The sequence below is a fragment of the Takifugu flavidus genome, chromosome 15 (assembly GCF_003711565.1).
Source record: "Takifugu flavidus isolate HTHZ2018 chromosome 15, ASM371156v2, whole genome shotgun sequence".
Lineage (NCBI taxonomy): Eukaryota > Metazoa > Chordata > Actinopteri > Tetraodontiformes > Tetraodontidae > Takifugu > Takifugu flavidus.
Genome location: NC_079534.1, coordinates 13,671,032 through 13,695,853, shown reverse-complemented (window position 1 = coordinate 13,695,853; position 24,822 = coordinate 13,671,032). Strand labels below are relative to the sequence as shown.

The 24,822-nt window shown below is 48.2% G+C and overlaps 1 protein-coding gene across 19 annotated transcripts in view; it reads right to left on the bottom strand.

Annotated features, from left to right (window-relative positions):
- LOC130538537 (adhesion G protein-coupled receptor L2-like) overlaps positions 1 to 24,822 on the bottom strand; it is a 67,997-nt gene that overhangs the window by 37,256 nt on the left and 5,919 nt on the right. For 18 of the 19 annotated variants that reach the window (XM_057056224.1, XM_057056228.1, XM_057056227.1 and 15 more), the window contains exons 2-3: positions 13,520 to 13,721; positions 692 to 905 (exon numbers count right to left, since the gene is read on the bottom strand). In XM_057056224.1, the coding sequence (XP_056912204.1) occupies positions 692 to 905; positions 13,520 to 13,595 (290 nt within the window). In that variant the 5' untranslated portion in view covers positions 13,596 to 13,721. Of the gene's footprint in view, positions 1 to 691; positions 906 to 13,519; positions 13,722 to 24,822 lie in introns of those variants that run through there. The other variant, XM_057056223.1, reaches the window with a different exon arrangement.

Sequence of the window (24,822 nt, the reverse complement as noted above, 5' to 3'; positions counted from 1 at the left end):
ACAGTGTTAGTGGGCTGAACTCTAAATCTGAAAAGACACAGGAAGGTCTGATCTGCTGCAGAGCTACTCTGCAGTGCTGAATCTCATGGGATTAGACAAGGAGGGACGTCCTCAGATGCCTTGCGTGGCGATGCTAGGATGCTAAAGGCCAGGTTAGCACATCATTATGAACCGTGCTGGTTAACAATTATAAATAGATCAATGGATGCCCTTTAAAAATACACACACACCCATATATCAGTCAAGCGAGTGTGTCGCTGGACTGCTTTTCGACGTCGCCCCATAATCGGGTAAAAGGCGCCACTCGCTACCTTGAGCAACGCCACTTCTGTGGGGCACAAGTGTTTGAACCAAGCAGGACTAATGTTCTAGATGTGGGATCAAGGGGGCATCGCGTGACTCGCAGTCTCTGGGCGCTGCTGATCACGAGTCAAACAAAAAGCTCCCGCTCGCGGGTGTCAGTTCCTGCCTGTCGAGAATTAATATGCGACCCAGTTTTGTGAACATCGAAATGTCGCCCACATCATTGGCTTGATGAAGGAGAGCAGGGACATCAAAATAAGGTGTGGGTAAGTTCTCCTGCATGTAGGCGGCGATAAACGTTTTCCTTTTGTGTGGCGATCAGGAGGAGGGGTCCTCGGCTGCCGGTCATGTTTGTGAAATGGGATCCCTCCGCCCCCCCGCGTTTTACCTTTGTGATATAATCTTGTAGGCATCGGGGAGGTAGCAGTTGACGTTCTCCATCTGGAACGGGTCAGCGTCGCAGATCTTGTCATCAGTCCGACCGTAGTTGGCCGTCTCGATCATGATGACATCACTCCCGGGGCAACGGAGATCAATGGCGTATCCCTCGCATGAGAGCTCTCTCCTGACCAGGCCGAAGGGCAGAGCGGCGCGGCTGAAACCTGCGGAGGGGGACGCAGAAGAACGGCGGAATTAATGGGAGGACGCCTCAAGACGATAAGACCACACATCGTGCGGTAAAAATCCACAGGCACAAAATAAATAGGCAACAGCAGCGGAGTGTTTACCACAGTTTTAAACAGACGGGCCATTACACGCCATGGAAGAACGGAGGGAAAGTCAAGACAATTCATCTCTCTGGCTCTGTGGTTGTTGAATGTTGGCTACGAATGGAAGTCATGTGAGACAACTAGTAACCTCATAAATTCTTGAGCAAACCGGTGGACGAGCAAGACAGCGTGACGGCCCCCACCTGGAGGACGTCCACCACAGAGACGAGGCCCGTCTGAATGCACAGAGGCAGCTTTTGCACAACAAACTTCCCTATTTGTTTCTCCAGCTTTACTTTTTCTATAGTGCAAAAAAAGGCACAATCCTGGCAGAGCCGACTGTAACATAATCCATTTTACAGGGTTGGCGATCGAAGAGGTTAGATTCCACACAGGAGGAAAAAATCCATACGAGGAGGACGGTGCTGGGAGGGCGGCCAGAAAGTTCCACGTTAGTAAGAAAATGAGCTTTTTTCCCCCCACTGAAGTCTGTTCCCCCTTTGAGATATTTACGATTTGTTTGTATTTTATCCCGTCATTAAAAAAACCCAACTGCTTAGAAATAATCAAAAGTAATTTTTTAAAAAAAGGAATGTCGCTGTCCCCCATCGTGGCAAAACAATTATAAACCTAAGGAGGACTTGCAAATGCGTTCTATTTAAGGCACACATGCACCAAGCGCTGCATGAACTGTCAATAATCACCGTTGTTTGCAGCAATACAGGGCCCCTGAGGGGGCAGCTACCATTTGTATTTTCTACTCTGCTCCGTGCTAATTAGGCTTCCTTTCAGCCTGTTACCTTTTCCCTGCTCCCATTGGTTCTCAAGCATTGTCATGTACTAATGCTTGCCACCCCGGGTTCACTTTGCCCCCTCACTCTAATTATCCTCAGACTTTTCGACAGTCAGGGTCTGACACAATTAGCATTGTTTGAACTGCTTATAGCTGCAGCAATTCCGGCTTGAAATTCCTACCCCGGAACCCACACGACTGCAAGTCATTCCGGACGGCTACGCCCGGCTCGGCCCGTAATGCTGGTCGACATCAGTCCGTCGTGTCACACTGGAGAAAACCCATTTTCAAAAAATTGCAAAGACATCAGCGAATCAAATGTGATTGAGAAGAGAAAGAAGTCCTGACATGTTCCAGGAGAGTTTTACAGACACAGCAGAGGTGGCAGAATAAGAAAATATGAAAATGGTAGAAATTCCCTGGCATTCTGCCACTAGACATTTCATTAAAAAACCATGATCTATCTAATGGCCAGCAGATTCTGCTTAGCTGGACTGTTTATCACCTCATTAAGAGACGTCAGTGCGGCCGGACTCTAAGTGGAGGCCTGTGGGGTCACTCCATCCATTCCAATAAGCTCTACAATTACCCAGCCCTTTCAGAAAACTGGTCCAGAATGGCGGATGATAAAAACCAGAGTGAAGTCACCGGCTTTGCTGCAAAGACTAATGACTGTCCCGCCTGCCATTGCTCATGGAAGGAGTGACGGGTTTATCACGGCGGCTACAGGGAGCAGACAGAAAGAATGCGCTTGGTGGAGCTTTAAAATCACATGTGGAGAGACGTTTTTTGGGCTAAAAGGCAACGTGCAGCGCCTGCTGCTGGGGCCTCCTTTCTCTCTGCCCATCCATCAGACCATTCTGGCACGATGGCGCGTTGCTGTCGACACACGTCTTGCGATTGATTGGGGCCCGAGCCCTGACGACCCCCATACCTCCCGAGCCTGTATGGATCTTCCTGGTCATAGGCTAACACTACATCAATTAAGGGGGAGTATCAAGACCACAGTGGCGGGCTGAAGAACAAATTGCCTTTTCTCCAATGTGTGGATAGTCTCAGCCTCATTAATGGCTGTCTTGTCAACTTGTAATTGGCCAAGTAATGACAAATCTGTCTAAAAATGAAAGTACACACAAGATAGAATTTCTCTTGTCCCATACTCAGAGGAGGGGGGGGAGGAGAGATGAAGTCAATATACTTTTGAGTTTTGCAGCTTTAAGTGCAGCTAAGACAGAAGCCTTGTGACACCAAAGCTTTCAGGATGTGGTTATTCTCTAGTCCTGATTCTCTAGGTTTAAACGAGTTTTGTCAGGACATTTCAAAGAGAGGAGGACTGTCTGATGTTCTGCGCCACGCAGCTCAACTTTGCCAAACCTGAGCACTGCGACAGGAGGTCTACAAAACAATGTCTAAAATCCATAAGCCAATCCCTCGCTCGCCTTTACAGTATCTAACGTTACACCAGTGGAACCAAATACTGCAGCATTTCTAATCAAATTAGCAGAGGAAACCACGCTGGCACAGTTTGAACCGGTTCAGATCTCAATTCAAAGCCTCTAGCTGTATTTTAAAGGGCGTTTTGATCAGTGACTGACTGTGTGGAAAGTTGCTTTACACATTTTGCCCCCCCCCAATCGACTGAGCTCAAGAGAGCAAAGGACGGGCAAGGTAGGAATCCCAATAAGTTGCTTTCGGGGTATTTTTCTTCCTCTGTGGACAGCCTATAATTCAACTGTGACAGTCCTCAACATCCTCAGACATATTTTGTTTTCCATCAACACCTCTGAAATGGAAAGTGGCATTGTGGCACAGAAGAGCAAAACTATCCACAGACCAACGCTTGGTGGATTTTGAAACCATGGAGATGAAACAGAGACAATGGAAGCCCCCCCCCCCCCCCCCCCCCCCCCCCCCCAACACACACACACACCATTTGGTGAAGCTGGTCCGCTCATTGCCTTGGATCTCAAGAGTGCAGCCATGTCCAACCTTTAACCTGAACAAACTTTCCTGGTTCAGTTCATCAGATGGTGAATGAAAGAATAGAAGTGGAGGAATGTTTGAGCAGTCCAAGAAAAGGGATTTTTTTTTGGGAGAGGGGGGGGTCACAGTGTTGTAGGCTCACACAGATAGAGAGCAAAGGCGTTCGGTTGATGCTTGTCATCCTCCATTAAGGCTCCTTTGATTGGCCTTTGTGGTCCGGGAAACGGCAAACAGCTGCATGCAAATGGCCCCGTTTCCCGAGGCTGGCCCCCATTGTTCCCAGCTTGGGTCCGACAGAGACGCTTTCTTTGCAACATAAAGGAGGGTGTAGCCTTTAGTCAAATAAGAGTGCCCCCACCGTGGCCGCAGCGGGAACACTTCAAGTTTGTTTGTCTTTTTATGTTGTTTCATTCCCAATATTACTGGTTGAAAGTGTCAAGCTCTTCCTACAACAGCAGGGATGCCTCCATAATCCAACATCCGGAGTGGTGGAGTGGTTTTCCCTTGGTGAAGTGAAGTTTTTCAAAGCATCACCAGTGCTTTGACTCTTTTGTCCCTCTTTTTTTTGTTCTTTCCCAAAGTATTTGAATCCATAAATCTGGAATATTTTGACTGCTAACCGGGGACTCGAGTAAGCTTTTGAATAAAACCCACTCATGTGACGACTGCAGTGAACCCTTTGTGTATTTGAAAAGACAAAGAAGACACTTCCCTGTCCATGCACATGACTCAAAACTGAGCAGTCCCTAAATCACTGAGGCGTCCAGTGTCGCCACCTAAAATGTGCAACTTAAGTTTGCAAATGTAGCACACGGCTGCACATCAGAAGCGAGAGATGTGCTGGGCGAAGGTGCGAGATGAGAGGGGAGAGTTGGGATTTGCAAAATAACACCTGCCTTTGCAAATACAGACAACACCCCTCTCTCTCCACCCCCCCGTGATGCCACAATGTTTCATTTCAGACGGAGAAACGGCGAGAAAAGATAGCCGGACATAGCGGCGGCATTTCCCCAGACACTTTAGTCTTTGCTGCATCCCACCTTGCTGGGAATCGTTTTTAAAGACGGTGTCAGACAAGACCACAAACTTCGGGGTTACGCCTGCCTTTCCCAGATGACTGCCATCAGACACTCTTGATTCCGATATTAGAACTCTAAAATAGAAACTGGCCCTATAGGACGGCATCCATTTGTGGTCAGACCAAAGCTAGGGCTCATATCTCCTCTCTCTTTCTGGTCTTTTCAGTGTATAAACACGAGATGATATTTTTTTTTTTTAATCTGGCTCTGTAGTTTTGTCATTGGATTCTTTGAATGACTTTACGAACGACTTTTTCTAGCGTGCAGCAGGAAAACGCGACACAATCGGTGCCGACGTGTGTCTCCTTGAAGGGATGTGAGGGCAGGACTTTGTTGGATTGCAGTGAGTAAATTGTGACAGATCACTCTGCCACTTAACTCCTCAGGTTGGTCCATTTAAAGACAGCAAGCGGATCAGGCGGGTCATGTTAAGTTTTCTCTGTCAGGGGTTTCAAGCGTTTGTTTTTTTTTGGGGGGGGGGTTGTTAGTTGGCTCTGTTATGGCTACAAAGACTACAAAACTTGGCATACGTGTGAAAAGCTTATTTTCCTGGCCTAGTTTAAGTTCCCCCCAAAAATAACTTTACTTTTGCAACACGATTTTTGTTTTCCTGGCTAAGGGACAGCTAACAAGATGGTCCCAATGTTAGACGGGAATGCTGAATTCGCGAAAGACGTAATTAGCACGTTTGGAATCTCAGTATTTCGGTCAGGAAACAAACACTCAATGCATCAAATTTTGAGCCGTTACGCTCGGTGCTCCGAGCAGCACGATAAGTCAAATCAGGGCGCGATGCGGAGAAATACTGTGCACACAAGAGAGGATCCAGAACAGGATGTGAATTCTAATTACTGTTGAGGCATATTCAGACTCCAGACCAGCAGCATGGGGGGGGGGGGGGGGGACCTCTGCAGGAGCAGTGCAGTGTGGCAGCACCAGAGATCAGTGTATGACAGAGCCATATTGAAATGCCTTGTTCTGGGTGGATGATTTATATTGGCCAGACGACACATCGGTCCTGTTTCTAATCCAATCCAAGATTATTCCAGACGGCACTTTCAGAACACAGTGTTGGCCACAAGGGTCGTAAAGAGCTAAAGAGAATTTTTTTTAAAACAATGTAAGGTTATTAAAAACAATATTAAGGGCAATAAAGCCACAGCAACATTGTCTTACAAGGTCGGGGAACACACGAGAGACCTATTTGGAAAGCGTGACAGGGTGTCCGCTCGGAAAACTTAATGGTAATAATGACTTAAAATTGATTGAACTTGGCAACGCAGGCATGCCAGCATGGCGGTAATGTGCTCTGGCTTACGTGTTCCAGGTTGGGGGTGTCCTGCAGCGTTTTGGGTACGCTGCAGGCAAGAGAGGGAAACCTGGCTCAGACCACGGCTGAAGCTTTGGAACCTTTCAAAATCACTGCGACAAGCAGAAGAAGATACAGACAGAAAATGGACCCCAAGGATAGTGCCTAGGGGGACTCCACAAGAAGTAGCACCTGAAGCAGAACTTGACAGAAAGAAGAGAGAAAAGCTCCTTGTTCTAATGTGTGTGTGTGTGTGTGTGGAATAACTGTAAATGTAACATCACCCAAAGTGAAACTGATTATTTGGATTTAGGGGCAGAGCCAGTTCAACCACACAAAAGTACAGACACAAAGAAACTATCTCAGGGGAGGGAAAAGCTTCAAGAATGAAAAAGCACAGAAAGTGAAATCGATCATGTCTTTGTCTTTATTTGCCTGCTGGAATCAAGGTTTTCTCTTCTGTCGATCGCTTGGATGATCCCTGACCCTGTGGGCCCACGTGAAAGAAAACCACGCAGGGAAGAGGAGAGCATCCTTACATCACGACAGCCCATAAGACTCTTAATGCTTAGAGGACTCAAACTTAATGTTAGTCACACTGACACATGTCAAGAGGAGGTTCAGCTGCGGGAGACGTTACCAGATGCAAAGTCTGATTCGTTCGCTCCATTGAGGCATCCCTCAGATTAAAGCGCAACATGATTCTACACCTTGTACGGTCTATTGAGAAAACAACCCTTTTATAGCTGTAAAAGCAGCCTTCATAGAGGCTAAACATTTCCAAAGAAAAAAGGATCTATCCAAGGATGAATGAAAGTCCTATATGTTCCCAAGAGAGGTTGATTTTTGGCAGAATTATTTCATTTCTGGTTCGATGTATCGTCACTCTTTTTGCAGAGAAGTTGATGAAACATGCAGAAAGAGCAGAGTTAAAGAACTGTTCTGAGTGCAGTGGGGGGGTTTCATAGGTTTCTTCTTCCCAGAGTGGTGCTTAACTCCTCTCAAAGTCAATACCGCAGCTCCCGCGAACCTACATCTTAAACTCAAAGCTGGATTTTTCACTCAAAAGATGTGCAGGAATCAGGCAGGTGCCTCCCTCTGGGCCGAGGGTGGAGAAAAGAGGCCTGTGTTGCTCCATCGTGCGCACATTTCTCTCTTTCGGGTTGCTGAATCTCCCCCCTCTGCAGTAATCAACCCCCCGCCTCCGGCCGTGCAGAGCGGCGGCCTGGCGGCGCGCTCGGTGAGCCTCGTAGACGAGGTGTCAGGAGGAGCTGCGACTGGAACACGGATTACATGAATAATGAGACGGAGACTACCAGGAGGACGGGGAACAGAGATCAGCCTTTGAGATGATAATGAAGGGAAAATTGTGATGGAAGGCGCAGGTGTGACACGGAGCCCGCAGCGGCCCCAGCGACACCACTTTCACGCTATTTACAGTGGCGAGCTGATGGAGTGACACGTGTTCAAACAGACCGCTCTTACCTTACCTTAGGCTTCCCTTGCTTTGACATATGTGGCGTGTTTTTCTTTTCTTTTAAATCAAGCGCAGTTTCTGCTGCGGTTAAGGCGGAGTTTCATGCTGGTTTTGATCGACGCGAGCCCGATCGGGGAACAATCAAATCCAGCTCCATCCAACGCAGCCGAGTTCTGCTGTACATAAGTAAACAGTTGGTCTGACGGTTTTCGCTCGGACAGTTCGTAGGGCAAAGAATTTAAAGAGGAGAGGATCTCACAGAAAGAAAGCGAATCTGCTAGCGTAGCACCATCTGAATATTAAAAGGGGTTCTCCTGAACTGCTGGGGCTGGGAGCTGCAGCCTGAATGTCAACGGTAACTCTTACATATTTTTTCAAATGTTAATTTGGAAAAAAATCCACCTTTACGTAGTTGCTCTACCTTTGCCCCCCCCTTCCCCCCAGTTGACCAGGTGATTCTTCAAAAATGAAGCATCCAGGCACATAGCTTGCCAATTCCTCCCTGCTATCTCTGGAACACTGACCACTTTGATTGGCCCGAGCGTGGTGACCTTGCCGCATTCCCTTCCACGGGCATTTCAGTCAATGCAAGCAGAAAACAGGGGCGCTGATAAGAGATGTGCAGATGGGGAGGTCTTGATGGCAGACAGCTTCCTGCCCCTCATCTCCGATGATACCGGAGTGCCTCGAACGCGACGCCGCGACGGACGTCTCCGTATCGGCAGAATTAAGCAAACAACGGCGTCCTTTGTGTAAAACTCTTCGCATGCATGCGCAGTTTTCAATTTCCTGCACGTCAGGAGAGGCTTTCCTTATCTCGGACTGTTTATACCTGCAAATGGGCCGGCGGCCTTTTGTTTGTAGGTGACCCGCCCCGAGGTGACATTTAATTCCTGCTCAGAAAATGTGCAGTCATGCTCGACTGCACAGCCTCTCGGCCTGAGGAGATTACTAATACCGCAAATGTAAAAGAAAGATGCATTCGTGGCCTGTAAGCAGCAGGAGCAAATTGGAAAGCTGGGGGTGCAACAGACCCCCTTCTGGGTGTCATTCTTCTTCCTTGCCTTTAGAGGCGAGGTGCCGGGAATTCTCCCGTGCAAACTCTGAGCAAACGCTTTGACAGAATCCATATTTTAACCCAGACTATCATCCTTAATGCTGTTCACTCTTGGACACGGTGTTCTTTTACTCGTCGCTACACAACACGCCTGCAAATTAGGCCCTCCTTAAAAAAGGTATGTGAAAACAACAGCTGGAGCGCCGGGTCCTGAAAACTAAATTCACAGCCGCAGGTATTCAGTCAGAAGAACAATCTGCTCTGATTGCTGCGGCACATTGCCCCTTCGGTGGTGAGTGTTACATGTGTGCTTTTGTGTTTGTGCGTTTGTGCGTTTCCCTTTCGATCAAATTTGCGCTGATGCTGCCTGCGAGCAAAGACTGAACTCCATTAAAACCCAACATCGTGTTCACGGAGAAAACTCCTTTGTTTCTTTTCCAATAGCGGATTTTGTAATATGCTAACAAGTCCCCAGAAAAGAACTGCGTGTTTCTAAAGAAGCAGCTTGACTCTTGCACTTCCTCTTAAGATTAAACGCGCTGCTGTGTTGAGACAGCTGAAGCCTCCTGACACCAGGCAAAAAAAAGTTTGAATTCCAAGTAACTACTAAATGGTCGCTGTCTGGACCCTCCTACTTTTTGAATTAGTGAGCTTGGAGGGGCATAAAATGTGGACGGCGTTTAGGAGGCAGGCATCTGGTCTCATGTTTATACAGGGGGTGTGAGTCCAATGGCCGCCAGCGAGCGAGATTTAAAGCATGCTTAGCGAATGAAATCAAACTGTCAGGAAAGGGAAGGCGCAGCAAGGGTAAATGAAGTGGTTCTTCATCAGCAGGCAGTGTTACTGTGACGTTTACGATCGGGGCTAAACGCGTAATAAAGCACGAGATTCTCCCGACAGGAGAAAATCCATTCTCCTATTTGATGGTGCTGCTGTTGTTGCGGCAACAGAAAACACACACTCGAGAGCTCGCCGTTGCAATAATCAGGGATGACCCCATCGAGGCCGGGATTCAATTTCGTTTTGTCGGAGGAAAACAGCGGTCCCGGAGACTCTATTTTCAATTTCATGTCCTCTAACGATTCATTTCAATTTCATGTCAAGTCCTGATTCCAAATTTCCGAGTTAAGCGGCGCATTGTTCAACGATGTGATGGGGGAGAGGTTATCTGGACGCAGTACAGACGAGGACCGCGGTCAAGGGCCGACATCAGGAATCCGAAAGAGAAAAATCCGATGAGTTATGATGATTTATCCCTCTCCATACGGCAATCCATTGGCGAGAACGCCCATTCGATCCAGATGATGAACCCTGGTTTATTTCCAGACAGGGCCCATATATGATTCTCTTTCTTCTCTTCTTCTGTGCTTGTTCTCGCTTGAACGACCAGTCATCTGCGAATCTCCCATGGTCTCACTGATAATTCATGATCGCCCCTGCCACGAACCCGCAGCATTCCGGTCTGAGATTTGAATGGCAAGCCAAGCATATCAATGGATGACAGACTGGATGTGTGTGGCTCAGGGCCAAAAGTGGGGTTAGGAGACAATAGCTTCGCCCATTCTGTCAACCCCGGGACTGGAAATACCAGTGTGGCACGAGGGAGCCTCTTCCATCAGCACAATGTTTGGCAACACTTTAGACAAATGCGGCGCTGTTAACCTTTCCACCCGTCTGTTGAGCTCAGCACTTGCAGCCGCCGTTAATAATGAAATAAACGGCATGTGTTTATATTTCCCCCATAAATTCATGTCTCCATTAAAACCATGTGCATTAATGTCCCTTATTTGCACACTCTGCCCACGCTGCCTTACAACAGCACCAAAACAAACACCGCGACGTCGCTCTGATCCTCCTGGCGTATGTGCAGATATGATGCCGCCAACAAAGGCAAACCACATAATCTTCTACATTTCCCCTCGGTGTAATATTCAGACCCCGAGGCAGAGGTGTCCAGCTCTCCTCTTCTGGCATTTAAACGAGACTGAAGCCACCTGAAAGTGTTGACACTGACTCCACGACATAATCCCCCAGAAATCTTTCTTTCTTTACTCTGAGGGCTCAGATAATGGCTCTCCTTCACCCAGAGTGGCTGTGTGCCTTTGCTGCCCCCATCACCTAGACGGCTGCTCCCATTCAATCTGGTCATCTCCTTCCTTTACAATCTGTTTGGATCCTCTGAAAGGAAAAAAGACTGAAAAAAAAAAACCCAACGATCTGATACCTGCGTGACCTACTTTTCTCCAGCGGTGGCACCGTTTCAGAGTTACGTTATATAACCGGACGGGGACGTGGAGGAAACGGAGAGGGAAATAATGGAAAACAAGATGTGGATAAGGAGTCGATGTAGAGATGCCTGTCTTTATGCTTTGTGTAAAATATATAACAATAACCATTCAACCACTGTATATGTTTCATACTGTAATAACAAGAGGTATTGTTGAGTATTCCTGCACTAACGGATGTTATAGCTGCCGTTTTCCTGTCGATGCTAACACTTTCGCTATTCCTTTGTCTGAACCCAATTCCGGCCAACATTTCCCATCTTCCCAATGCAAATCAGAGGAATTTGTAATCGCCGCAACATGTGGTGCTTTTTTAGTTTCTCATGAAATTGCAATGCAGCTTATTTGTCGCAGATGTTAGCAGCAGCCGCAACCGCTCAAAAACGTGGTCGTTTTTTTTGGCGGCGAGCGCATCGGCGTCATGGAAGAAGGAACCTGCCGTGAACTCCCTCCGCAGTTGTTCATGACACGATGGAAAAGGCTACGTGTGGGCTCGTGAAACTGTTGCCGCCAACGACACGGCTCAAAGCGTGTTTACTGCCCACGACATTAAACCCGCAGTTATTGACTTTTTCTTGGCTGAGCCGCGGCAGCTGAAAAATCGTAATCTTCAGGTGACAAAGTTGGAATGGAGTGCCTGACCACCTGCAGCAGCTCCGATCTGAAATCTCTTTGAGGTCCAGGCTCCACCGACCCCTGAGGGAAATATCTGCCGAGGCTGCTCGGAGCTTTGACTCCACCAGCGAGCTTTGAACAAACGCTGCTTGTGCTTTTGGTGGACCGCCAGTCTTTCAGATAACTTTGATAAAAACTCAGGCGGCCCAAAACAGCAGCGGGCCGAGAGAGTGACACAGCTAATTTAGTTCCCTAGTTCCCGGCCCCTGCCCCATCTCTGCGGTTTTCGTTTGGGCTTGTAGAAATGAAATTAAGACTGCGAGTGCGTTCCGCCAATCAGCGTTCTTCAGAACAGGCTCCGCCCATCAAGAATTCCAGGGATTTTGAAAAACCCGACCTCGGAGCCACGGGGAGATTTTTTTGGGGGGGTGATTTTAGTGCAAATAACGCAGAGGTTTTCCAAAGTTCCAGAAAAGGGATAAAGGTCCCTGCGGTGGAAAAGGTGCGATTGTAATACCGTCTTTTTTACATTATTGATATACAACGACAGGACGATAGGTGCTGCAGGGATTCTGAATCTAACTGAATCATCCATATTGGTCTCACTGAATTTGCTATATTTGCCCAGAAGCCGTTAATCCCACTTGATTTTACCCAGGTCGATAAAGATTTTCAAAACAAAGGCCGGGCTGCTCCTCGTTCTTCAGAATGGCCGAGGACGTCGATACAGAGACAAAAGGAAAATCAGTTTGTCTTCGGTCGCGTTTCAAAGAGGCAGGAATGTCCTGAGTGGAAGGGATAACCCGATTATATTCGCTCCCGGTGAGGGACAGGAGGTAATTATCAAGTCGACTTTTTGTTGGGGGGACTCTGACAGGAACACAGATCACACGCGCTGGGACGCCGGTCCCCGGGGCAGGAGGGGCTGAAGGTGAGTGGCATGTGGACAGAATCGGATATTGTTTTCCAGACTCACTTGCGCGCGCGCACTCGCGCACGCATTCCGTTATTGATGGATGGGCAAATATGCATTCTTATGCCTGAGAGCCCTCCCATCAACTGAAACCCTAAACCCGGACTTTCTGCATACCAAAGCAGTTTTCCTCTTTAAGGAATTCAAACGGGACTCTTTCTCTGCAAGCCGGAATAAATCAGAAGGATGCTCTCCAAATGCCGCAGTAAGACCTTCCTCTGATATCTAAAATTATCCTCCCCATCCTAAAGTGCCTCTCTGCTTGAAGGATGGGCCGCTCCGCAGCCATCCGTCTACCCTAGAATAAAAGGCGAAAGGGATCCGACATTGAAAAGGAGGAACTTTGACATCAGTATATCTAATCAATCCCCGGCACAACACAAACACTCGACTCTGAGTTATTTTAGCGACAAGCACAGTGTGTGTGTGAGTGTGTGCACGTGTGTGTTATAGTCATCATTAAGAAGCATCGGTGGATCTAATGGACGTGTAATAGACGGGAGCATTTCATGACAGTTGAATCTACTAATCAGAAGCGAGAGCGAGGAGCAAAAAGAACCCCGGCCTGCCACCAAAGATGATTAAAAACACACTAACAGTTTTCTTGGCTCTGCTGTCTGGAGCTCAGTAAACACTTCTGCAGGTGTTCTGACTGCACAGAATGATTTTGGTGCAGAAAACATGTGTATTCTCTCCGCTCTGGTGCATCCCAGTACGGCCAGAAAAGCTGAGCCGCAGATTCGCTGGCAGAAATATTCTGTTCTATTCAAACATTTCGTTTTCTCCCCCACATTTCCAATGTGAAACCACTGAAGGGGAACTATTAGCACATGCTAGAGAATGTGTGCTAATAAATTCATCACAAGCTGAATGATAAGTAGCTTCTTGAAAGGTTGACCAGAATCCCATTAGCTCGTAGCTCCATGGTAACTCACCTTCCACGGAGCAGAGGCAGAGGGAGAGCAGCAAGAGGTGGCGGAACACTGGACACCTCCACAGTGCAGGGGCCATGGCGCGTTGTGTGCAAGCGATCCGCGTGTCGGGTGACTAATGATAGAGCTTCGGTGTCTTGCAGGTGGGGAGGGAAAAGACTGGAGCAACCCCGACGATCGGTGCCATCGGCAGTTATCTTCTCATCTGGAGAACACAAAACAGAACACACGACAAATTGAGGGATTTTTGCCACCTTGAGTCACACAAAAGGTTTATTTTTTTTCATAAAAAGGCAATTTTTTAGTGCGTCTTTAGGATTTTCTTTTTTATTTGGGGGTGGGGGGGGGGGGGGGCAGCTTATGTCTGGGGGAAAAAAAGTGGCCAAAGGTTAGAGCCTGAGACGGACACATGCCAGACAGATAAGCCGCTTACTGAAGCCAAACACCGTGCAGGGATGTGAAATACCACACACACACGCGCGTAACCCAGGACACACACGCAGGCAGACATGCGTCCACACATATGGAGACATTATGTATCTTGTTTGTTCTCTTGCGGTCATCATCCAATATCTCCCCAGCGGAGACACGCCTGTGTATCAGTATCAGACGGTCGCGCGGCGGCGGACATGTTACACGCCGAGGGCGGCCAAATGTTGTGGCTTTTACTCTATGTCTAATTGCTTTAATAAACTTACACTTTTCTTAAGTCAGAATGCCTATGCCAGTGCCAATGGGTTGATGTAGAGTTGCCGCAACAAAGTGGAATGATGAGTCAAGGTCAGCTGGTTCACGGTCCAATGATGGTTTATTGAAGATTCACAATTCACCATGCATGAGAGGTAGCCCGGGCTAAGTCTGAAAACTTAGCGAGAAATCTCCAGTTTTTATACAATTTGGAGCCTGGGTTTACTCCTCCTTCTCATTATGCAATTTTTCCCGTTTTCCACCGTTATGTATATTTTATCATTCTTATCAGAGGCTAAATGCACTTTTCCATATTTTTTTTAAAACAGGCAATCTCTTGCTCAAACAGACAACCTCTTGTCTTTGTACCACGCCTCTGAAACCCCGTCTCATCACATTTTCAGGTCTTTAACATCATATTCAACATTACAATCACACAGAAAGAACAGAACAACATTGATAATCTGGATAATCATTGATCACGGACACCAATCATCAGATGTCCTTGACCCTGCCTGAACATGCTTAAACAGGCTTTTAGAAACCTTTACCCTTTACTACACAACGCTTCCCTTTTCTTAGAAACCGCTGCTCCGAGAGCAGCCCATCAGCCGTGCTTATGATTTTATAATGAGGCCGATTCTGAGGAGCGGAGCAGTCGGCTCCCATCGCGTTCCGGGCCCGGCTAATGCGGTCCGATATTTTTGGCAATCAGAGGCCAGAGAATATTGAAAGCTTTTGAGAAAATTTAAGCCGCCGCCGGATCCGATGTTGACGGTGCCATGCCAGGAGTGGTAATGAGAGCGTACACCAGAACCGTCTCTGGGCTGCCCCGGCCCAGTTTATTTTCCTTGGAGGTCACCACGGCTGAGCAGCTGGGAAGCTCCCAGTGAGCCATGAGATCTTTGTGTCTTTATCTGACCTGCAGTGTTTACTTGCTGGTGGCGCCCATCCTGATCTGATAAGATCCAAATGGGGGCGACGAGTTTGAGCCTCCGCAGAAGGTACACACACTCGGTCCAACAGCACAATTTCAAACCCCCGGAGACGTGCCCGACTTCTTCCTCGCCCATTTATCTTTTGTTAGGATGAGAACTGGGGACAAGGGCCACACATAATGGTCTAAGACAGGAGGAGACTGGAGACTGCTGGGGGGAGCAGCCCCTGCCCTTCTGACCCGCTGAGCCGCACAGACCCTCCAGACACCAGGGGGCGAGAGCCCGCCGGGCCGACCCCGGGGCCTTTTCTTCCCCATTGGCCGTGGCCCCCGTCGGGCAACAGGTCTTCTTTCTTCTTCGGACCCGTGGCGGGCACAAATACCGTCATCTGTCTTGGATTTCTGCAGTGACCCGGTCCGGTCTTAAGATAAAAGGATTAAGCGACTAACCCCGAGATGCTTAACACGAGCACTGACAGACGTATCATAATTTCACATCAGGGAACGCGGCGGCCTGGCGGGGGCGGCGTGGAGGGGGGGCTCGATTGTTCTCATGCAGAAAATGATTTTCAGAGATAAGTGAGGCATCGTTAACCCCACAGAGACTGATCTGAGGAATTAACTACAGCAACACCCCCCCCCCTCCCCAAGCCTGAGAGTTGAGGTCGCTCCTCAGCCAGCAATTTCCACATAATAATCACCACGTTCCACCGAGGCACATATTTAAAAAAGAGTCCTCAGTTCTAACTAACTGTCACCACCTGTGCTACATGTAATGAGCTCAAATATACAATAGCAGAAGACCACTGACTCAATAAAAGTTATTCATTTTCATTAGCATTGGAGCTCTCCTTCCCTCAGGATTTCTTCACTATTAACAGTATATAATTCTGGAAATGAGACAAAAATCCGCCCGGTCGTGAAAAATGAAATGCAAACACTCCGTACATCTGTTTTTCTTTCGTCTCCTGCGCCGACGCGGTGGAAACTCGAGGAGGGGGACGTATCATCCGTTAGGATAATGGGGGAAATCACAGTCCGCGGCCAATTCTTCACATCAGCCTGATAGAAATAATAAGCAAGCATTTAAAAGAGGATGGAGGGCAATTAAAATATAATTAAAATTAATGGATGGAAAGGGACGGCCCACATGTCTTTACGTGGAACACCAGGACGGAGCGCAACAGCCGGCTTAACGAATGTGAGTCTGCGTCCACAAAGCTTGTGTCTGTCTCACTGGAGAGGCCTCTAGTCAAAGAGTGTGTGTGTGTGGGGGGGGGGGGGGGTTGTCTAAGCCAGTAGAGACTAAATGGACGGGAGAGGGAGAGCAGAGAAGGAGAAGAATGGAAGGGGGAGAAAGAAGGGGGCGGCGGGTCAGCGCGGAGGATTGACAGCCTGTGAGTACGGCCTGACCTCCAGGCTTCGCCTCCGAGTTTTCTCCACAGGCTCAGAGGAGAGCAAAATAAAGCCGAGGAATGTTAATTTATTTTCAATTGTCAACACCGAAAGGAGACGGCGAGAGAGCGCATACATACATATCAAGTAAGAGCGGCCCAGAACTCGGCGGCGCAGAGTGTGCGCTGAAAAACCCGGCCGGCGAAATAGAGACGCGGCTCTGCTGGGCCAACACAATGATCCTCCTCCCGTTCTTCCAATAAGCGCTCATTTGGAAACCCTTCTGCGCCCCCACCCCACCCTCACGGCCTAGTTTCAGGCGAGGGAGAAAATTAAAACATCAGAAAATGGTTGATGGGCGAGACGTAGGAGAGGAGAACCTACAGGAACTAAGAAAACACAGCCTCCAGACGGCCTGTCTTCACTGCAGCCTGACGTTCCCAAGGAGCTCTTTTGTCATGACAGTCCTGTCAGGGCTGAGCCTCCAGACCCTGCAGGGACGTGATGTCATTTCCTCGGCTCCTCCGGTGATGAAGAGAGCCTCGGCTGCCAGCGAGCACGCTTCCTCGGCTCGGAGACGGCCGGTCTCAGACAAAACAGGCCGTAATCTGAAGCTCGGAGCGGTTAAAAACCAAAGCCAGTCTGGTTTAGCGAGTCCAGGTGAAACCGGCCTCGTCCGCAGAATCTGAGGTTTGGATTGGCCGGATGAAGGAAACTAATAACTCAAACGCACATTTTATGCTTTTATAAACAGCGGCGCTGCAGCGACATTTAATTATTCTTTCAACAATGGTTTTATTTTATCTGTGAGAGAAGAGGAACGGACATTTTAGCGGTCTGGTTTTATTCCCCAGCCTTTTATTACAATATAAAAACCACTACATTTGTTTTAGTTAAGGACAAGTCAGCCAAAACAAGCAATGTGGACAAATAAGGAAGACAAAGGTTGTTGCTGGACCTGCAATCTGCACCTTTGGTGGGCCCAGATGGAGCCAAGATGTTAATTATGGGTGTTTGTGTCATATTTAAGCAGGCTTAAAACGGGACCGGTGCTGCTGTTTTAGTGTCATCTAAGGGGGTGGACGGCTGGGGGGAACATGAAGATGATCCAGCCTTGGGAAAGGTGCCGGGCCCTCAGAGTTCTACCGAAGGAGCACAACAGTTGGTGTGTTTAGCAGCTCTTGGCTAAATGATTGAGGCAGCAGATAAGAGACAGCGCCAGCGGGCAGATGGGCTCGGTGAAACGGAGAAGGCTGCGCTAAAAAAAATAGGAGCTCGGGAAAGTGCGAGGAACAAAGACGAGCACGGCGGAACAACCAGGTTAGTGTTGAGCAGCGTGAAAAGGCGGCGGTCGGTTTTCAAACGGGAGGCGAGCAAAGTCAAAGTTGTAGCGCGCTGAAGCGCCGCGGCCGCTGCCATTAGCTCTTTAGCGGGTTATGTACGTTGTCTGCCGGCTACTCTGATGGTTTATTTATGTAAACGTGCAAAGCCCCCGCCTCACTTGGCGGCGCTTCCACCCACCGCCGCTGGTGTCGGCGTGCATTAGTAAAACCTCACGAGTGCACTTGCACTTGTCGCATCCATCCGCCGCTTCAAACGTGCGGCCCGTCGCTGCGGCGAAGGACGGAGGCTAAAGAGGTACACAGACGTTTCGCGTCCATCCGTCACAGAAAATGGGAACCTTGTGGGATTTCCCGTCGTCTGTGTGTGTGTGTGAGTGTGTGTGTTCGTACAATCTCTTGAACAACTGTCTAACAAACTCATTTTGATGCACCGTTTTATATTTAACCTCAGCATTTTTGCATACGTTATTATGGTTCTTTTTTTAAATGGGAGGAAAGTGCCTCCGTTTAGTTCATTAATATTCAGCCTTGGGTGGCGTGGAAGCTGCTGCCTGTCACCGGCGTGAATGGACTGACCCCGGAGCAGTTGGTCGCCGCTCCACGGTGGCACGGAACAGAGGTTTCTTTTTTGTTTTCAATCAGTCTCTTTATAAATGTACTGACAGCCTCACTTCTCACCTCCTCCACTCATAACTCCACACTCCCCAGCCTACTCTCAATCCACACAAACACACACCCACACACACACTGCTCACCACCAGCTCGCTGGCGGAAACCACGAGTGGCCTTAAACACCGGCGACACACACACACACACACACACCAACGTTATCATGCTTCCAGCAGGTGATGTGTTGATGTTCACACTTTCGGGGGGAAAATGACACTTAAAACGAGTTTTTCATCCCACAGCCCACAAACGGAGTCGAGCAGGAACGTGAAGCGAATGCTAACATGTAACATCTGTCATATTAATGCACAGCACACCAGGATGAGAAACCACGGTTTATGTTGCGATGATCAAACGTTATTTCCACCAGAAAAAGCCGCAGACAAAAGCTCCTCATTTCTCCTCGTTTCATTTGGGGCCGTGTTTTTTGGACCGGATGAGGGTTAGAGGTTGTTTCTGCCGGGCTCAGGAGGTCCCGTTTTCACCGCCGCGCCCGGAAACTGGACAATTTAGCGGCTGGATGGGGTTCAGGTGGTAACTTTGCGGCTCTATTTTCATATGCTAATCCCATTAAAACAGAACTTCTGAGAGAAATTTCGCTTCAATGAAACATTGACACTTTTGTTACCAAAAAGGGAAGAGCAGGATTTTTATGTGAAATATCTGCAAATTTTGCCAATATTCTCAATCCTTCACAGGCGCACGTGGCCGGCCGTGCAAATGAAAAGTCAATTCTGAGGAGGCTCCAAAGGCCTTGATATTTTATGGATTTCTGTTGGTTAATTAGAGCGCCGAATTAAGTAAGGAATAATTTAGAAAAGGAGAACTTGTTTCAGTTGTGGATAAAACATTTATTGAATTAATGAACAAAAAGTAATTTATCATTTTTCACACGAGGTCGACCGCTTAACAGATTAATCCCTAAAACGACAAGAAGATTCATTTAAAACGAGAGGATTGCTAGTTGAAGTTCATGCATTCTTCAGATAAATGTCAACCAGCTCAAACTGTAACATTTCAGATTATAACGTGATTTATGTAGATATATATATTTTTTATTTGATTCCTTCTGGACTGTAAAAGTAGCTTAATCGGATAAGTAGCCCGGTTATTTTGAGATAATTGTCACGTAACGCCTCTGACAAAATAAGTCAGCAGCGGTACATGTCAGTCGCCCCCTCGTACCTCAGCCTCTGCAGCGCCTGGAGGGGGTTTTAGTCTTATCAGAAAATTATTAACTCCAAATTTATGTCACTCAACAGGCTGCACGCCTGTCCCGGATCTAAGGCTGAGGCGTCACGCTCCGAGCCTGGTTATCTCATCTGGCTGAAGCGGGACGGCTTCATGCAGCTGGAAACAGTTCACTCCACGTAAAAGCCAATCCTCTCATCTTCATCACCCCTGTGACACAGATACAGTTAGAACTGACTGCTACGACCCCCCCCCCCCCCCCCCCATCTGCCTACAGTGCTCAACCATCCTTACGTTATTGTCCTTTTAGCAGAGCTAACGCTCAACATTACCGCGCTAACCTTATTGACGTTTATAAACTCGCACATCCCTGCTGAAATCATAAATCAGAGCTTTAAAAAAGCTAAAACTTAATCTCTGTGTTGTCCAGCCAGTCTGTCAAACTCCAAAACCTCCGATCGACATTTATAAGCGTGTTTTTAGCGCCACTGAAGGGCTTTGTGGAGGTTTACCGCCATTTTTCTGTTTACCTTTTATACTTAATAGGCCAGGCAAGATTATCCTTACCTGAGAGAGTACGCACAGAGCTTGGGGCTATTTGGAGTCTCTCCTCAGGCTAATCTGCATGTTTTTTGGACCCGGAACCTTGTTGCTAACCAACCCTAAGAGGTTCTGTTTGAGCGAGAGCCGACAGAATTCCGTGCTCCGCTCTGCAGGGTCGCCTCCTGATGCGGGAAGACGTTGAGAGCGACTAATCCAGGGAACATATCTGCATTTAATTCCTCCTGTACCTTGGACGCATCACAATGCTGCGGAAAAAATTCGTCAGCCCTAATGAGCCCCGTGAGATTCCTGGCAACGCTATTTTAGACCTTAAGTGGACGTGACGCTCCGGCTTTCTCTTTGGGTGAAGGCAGCGGAATGCAGGAGGAGGGGATGGACGAGGGCCGCCGTGTCTTGGGACGCGTCCCCGGGTTTCCAAATTGCATCCACATTTCCACATTCCTCCCACTTTGCTTTGCATCCCAGTCCCGAGGATGTACGAAGAAACCGAAGGGCGGACGTGTGAGGCGGAGGAACGCGGGAGGATATTCGCTTTCGTAAAGACGAAGTAGCGGGTATTGAAGGATAGGAGTGAAAAATTAGCGTATGTTGAAGCCATTTTATAAAAATAAACCCAAGAGTTGAGTGTTGCGCTACGTCTCGTTGCTCTGTTATGAAACTCCAGCGCCGTCCTGATGCATCCGATCCATCCGCCCGGCTGCAGCGTCCGATCGATAGCTGATATTCAGTAAGGCCTGCGTGTCGGCCGGTAATAGGTTTTCTGGAAGGCTGCTGCGTTTCTCACTCACGGCTCTTTCGGAGATCCTTGATCTTCTGAGCGGAAACATGAGCGGTGGGACGGGACTCGGGAAGGGCTGCAGTTTCCAGGGAGGAGTGAGGAAATGTCAAAAAAACCCAAAACTGGGACGTGCTGCACATTCAGACCTTCAGACCTTTCCTAATGTCACCCCCCCGCCTCCTCGAGTGATGGAAGGGATCATTCCGGAGATCAATACTGCCCCATTGTGCGACTGTACCACTTTTTTGCACTACACTGATACGGCGGCGGTGTTGAAGTAGTATTTTTTTCTGCTACACACGGGGAAGGATCCTATTCATTGGAATGTTCTTGTCAGAGGTCATTATTCTCTAGCAAAAGGCTTTTCTTCGCATCTTCACAGGCTTAAACTTCAGATCTATACACAAAAGTACTGCTCACACGTTTCTAAGCAGGTATTCTTTAAACGTGCGACCTTCACGTTGGGTTCTTTGTGGTTTTTAAACACCGCTCCGTCGTGCCTGCGGTTACCCGACCTTCCCCCCCCACCTGCCTCGTCATCCATCCTCCAGGCACCCAAACAGCCCATTTACCTTCGCCTCCTGCCAGTTTATCACAGCTGCTCTGTTTCCTCTCTTATTTTGTGCTTTTGAACTCCCGCCATCTTCGACCCGAATCTTCGACCCCCGAAAGACCCCCGATTCACCGAGATCCCCCCGATCTGGCTTCTATTCTTGTTTTCAAGCGTGACAAAGAGTCAAACACGTCGCGCTTTGGGCGGCGATTCCGCTGCGTTCGGCAGACGTAGCAAATGTTGCTGCTACCTAAAGTGATGTCATGGACGCGGGGAGGATTTCTCCAAAAAAAAAAAAAAAAACAGCATACAGAGTGGAAATAATTTGTGTTTCGGGGAAAGAAAAATTACAATAAATTTCAATAAATCTCACACAGTCTCCTTGCAGATTTGAATGTGAACCAGCAGAGGGAAAGTGCGACGTTAGCCTGACCGAAATGTGTGTCAGGAACGAGTCGCTCACACATGAATCCATTTCCAAAACACCAGGATTACTTTGCATTTCTTCCTGAACCTGAGCCCCGTTTAGCCCTTTTTTGGTCTCCGCTGAGCTTAAATAGAGTTTGTATTAACTGACTGATGTTGACGTTATGGAAATAAATGCTGAGAGCTCAGTTTGCTGAGGATCAATAGCTTTGGGCCAAAAAAATGATTCAGAAATGTTCACCTTTTAATACTAAACGTATATTTGACTAACATTTAGACTGAATTACAAATACTGACATCCGTTCAGGTTTGGTTCTGTATTTTTTCCAATATGGATCTCGACTGATTTGTCCTCCTGCTTCGCCTGTTCTGGTAGAAAAGCAGAAGCAACCGTTGATCCGCAGCAGCTGGAGAGGGACACAAGAAGAGGTCGGGCTTGTTTTTCCTGATTCTTCATTTGTAATTGCTGTCTTCTTCCTGTCTTAACCAGTCCTGTGGTTATTTGCTGCTTCTGGTTCCCTCCCAGCTGTAAACCACCTCATTTTCCTACGGAACAACGGAACCCAGCAGGTTGAGTGTTGGGCGGGAGAACGTCTCGCCTCCGTGCCTTTATTTAGCCTCATTCTTGTTATTCACAGCAAAAGGTGCGAATAGTGTTTTTATAGGGCTGCACATTAATACCGATAATTACACACTGAAGACAAAAATATGGATCAAATCTGGTCAAAATGACTTCTTGAATATGGAAAATCTTCACGAAAATGGAAAAAAGGGCAGGTTTTGACTCTCAAAGAGCTTCAATTAGCATCTTGTTGCTAGCAAATATTATTGGAAAGTGAGCTTTAAATCTCGCTCCAGCAGATTTACTATTTATTGTCACTCCTTACATCACTGTTAGCAAACGGCCGGCAGCTTTCTTCATGCTAATTAGCAAAATGGCCGCCAATTAAAATTCTTTCGGTCGGCTATGCAGCTAAGTAGCATTGCTTCATTGCTTCCGTTCTACCGGCGTCAGCCATTTAATGTCCATTCAAACTCCCCAAAAGGACCCCGCACACACACACACACACACACACACACACACCACACACACACACACGCTCGCACGCAACAGCTTTCACGTCACGATGTCAGCAAGCCGCGTTCACAAAGGCGGCCGACTTGGAACATTTGTCTCAACAAAATGAAGTAGCGGTGCGCTGCATCTGCTCCCATGAAAACAGACAAATATAAGTAACAAACACGCCGCCGCCATATCAGCGCTCAGCGCCTCAGAAACACACTAAAGGCTTTTGTGGAGCTGAGGTTTTTCACTGCTGCCAAGCTTTCCCTTTTGCCGCAGCTTAGCCCGACGCTAGCTTCTTTTATTTTATTTTCAGCCTCCTGCCTCTGTTTTTTCCCCCCTACTCCAGTACATCATTCCTCTGGGTGTTTGTGCGGTGTCCCCTAGTTACGGGATAAGAGACCCAGCAGCTCGGAGAGTTAAAAGCCTGCCCTGTCCCGCTCGTATGAACAAGGCCATCAATAATTCAGCCTCATCGGGAAGCATTATCTAACAGCCTTATGAAAATTTTAAGCCGCTGGGTGACAATGCAGAACCAGGAAGAAAGTGGACAGAGGACACGCCAGGTGACACCAGCGCAGCGTTGCTTCTCGCCACGGTTTTGGAAGGATGCGGCCCAGCTGAGGCGGGATGAGCAAACGACGCCTCGCCTCCTTGCAACGCCCTGGTGCACGGGAGTGCGGCGCGGAGGTGGAGGCGTTCTCTTGGCAGCTCATTTTCATTGACAGTAAAATCCCTCTAAGCCCGGATCAATTACATCCAGCTCTGCTGTAATTAAAATGTCCTAACAAAGGTCTTGGGGGCACCTCGCAGAGGCCCACTCATTGAATATCAGTTCAATTTAAATGATGGCGCCGTCTCTTTCACAGCGTGCAGGGATGAGATTCAGGCGAGGAGCTTCTCAACGAGCTCATGATCATGTTTTGATACCTCTAATCAATACAAGTAGATAAAACAACCAAAATATGAGAAGTGCATGTCGTTGACATCAAAAACAAATACGGCAGCTTAATTACGTTATTTGTTCCTTTTAAGCTGTTCTGAGGCTCTTTGGGGCTGAGGAGCGACATAATGATTATGATTCTAATTAAAACCCGGCGGTGGCGTGATTAGCAATCACGATTCCGCTCTTCAAATACCACGATCTGATTTGCCCGGCTGATCAACAACAACACGGGCGCGGGCATCTCGGGGAGCCCGCGCCCACTTTCAAGGTTCTAACTTTCAAGGAGGCAAATCAGACCTCCTAAAGGGAGCACGGGAGGGGAAGCGAGCTAGCATCAGGACGCATCAGGACAAAATTAAACTTGAAAGCCGTTCCCTCGCCCTGCAGAGCAGCGGCTGTTCCACAGACGCGGAGAGCAAAATGGCTGACTGCACTGGCACTTTAGCGAGCGCGGGCCTCGCCATCCAAGGTAATAGATTCTCTTTAGTGTGCGCCTGCCTCCACTTCTCATCTCCTGCGACAACGCCTGCCAATCAAAGCCCGGCAAACATTCAAGGGCCCCGGCAATATCTCCTCACCTTGAAAACGCACCGGCAACGCCGTGCCAACATCAAATAGCTGGGGGACGAGGTGGGCGAGGAGGCGGCGGGGGAACGGCGGTCTTCTTCAACATGAAAACACATCGCTGGCGATCAACATCGGGCACTTTCTCTCTTCGTGAGCGGCAGCCGTGCGCTGATTGAGAAGGTAAAGT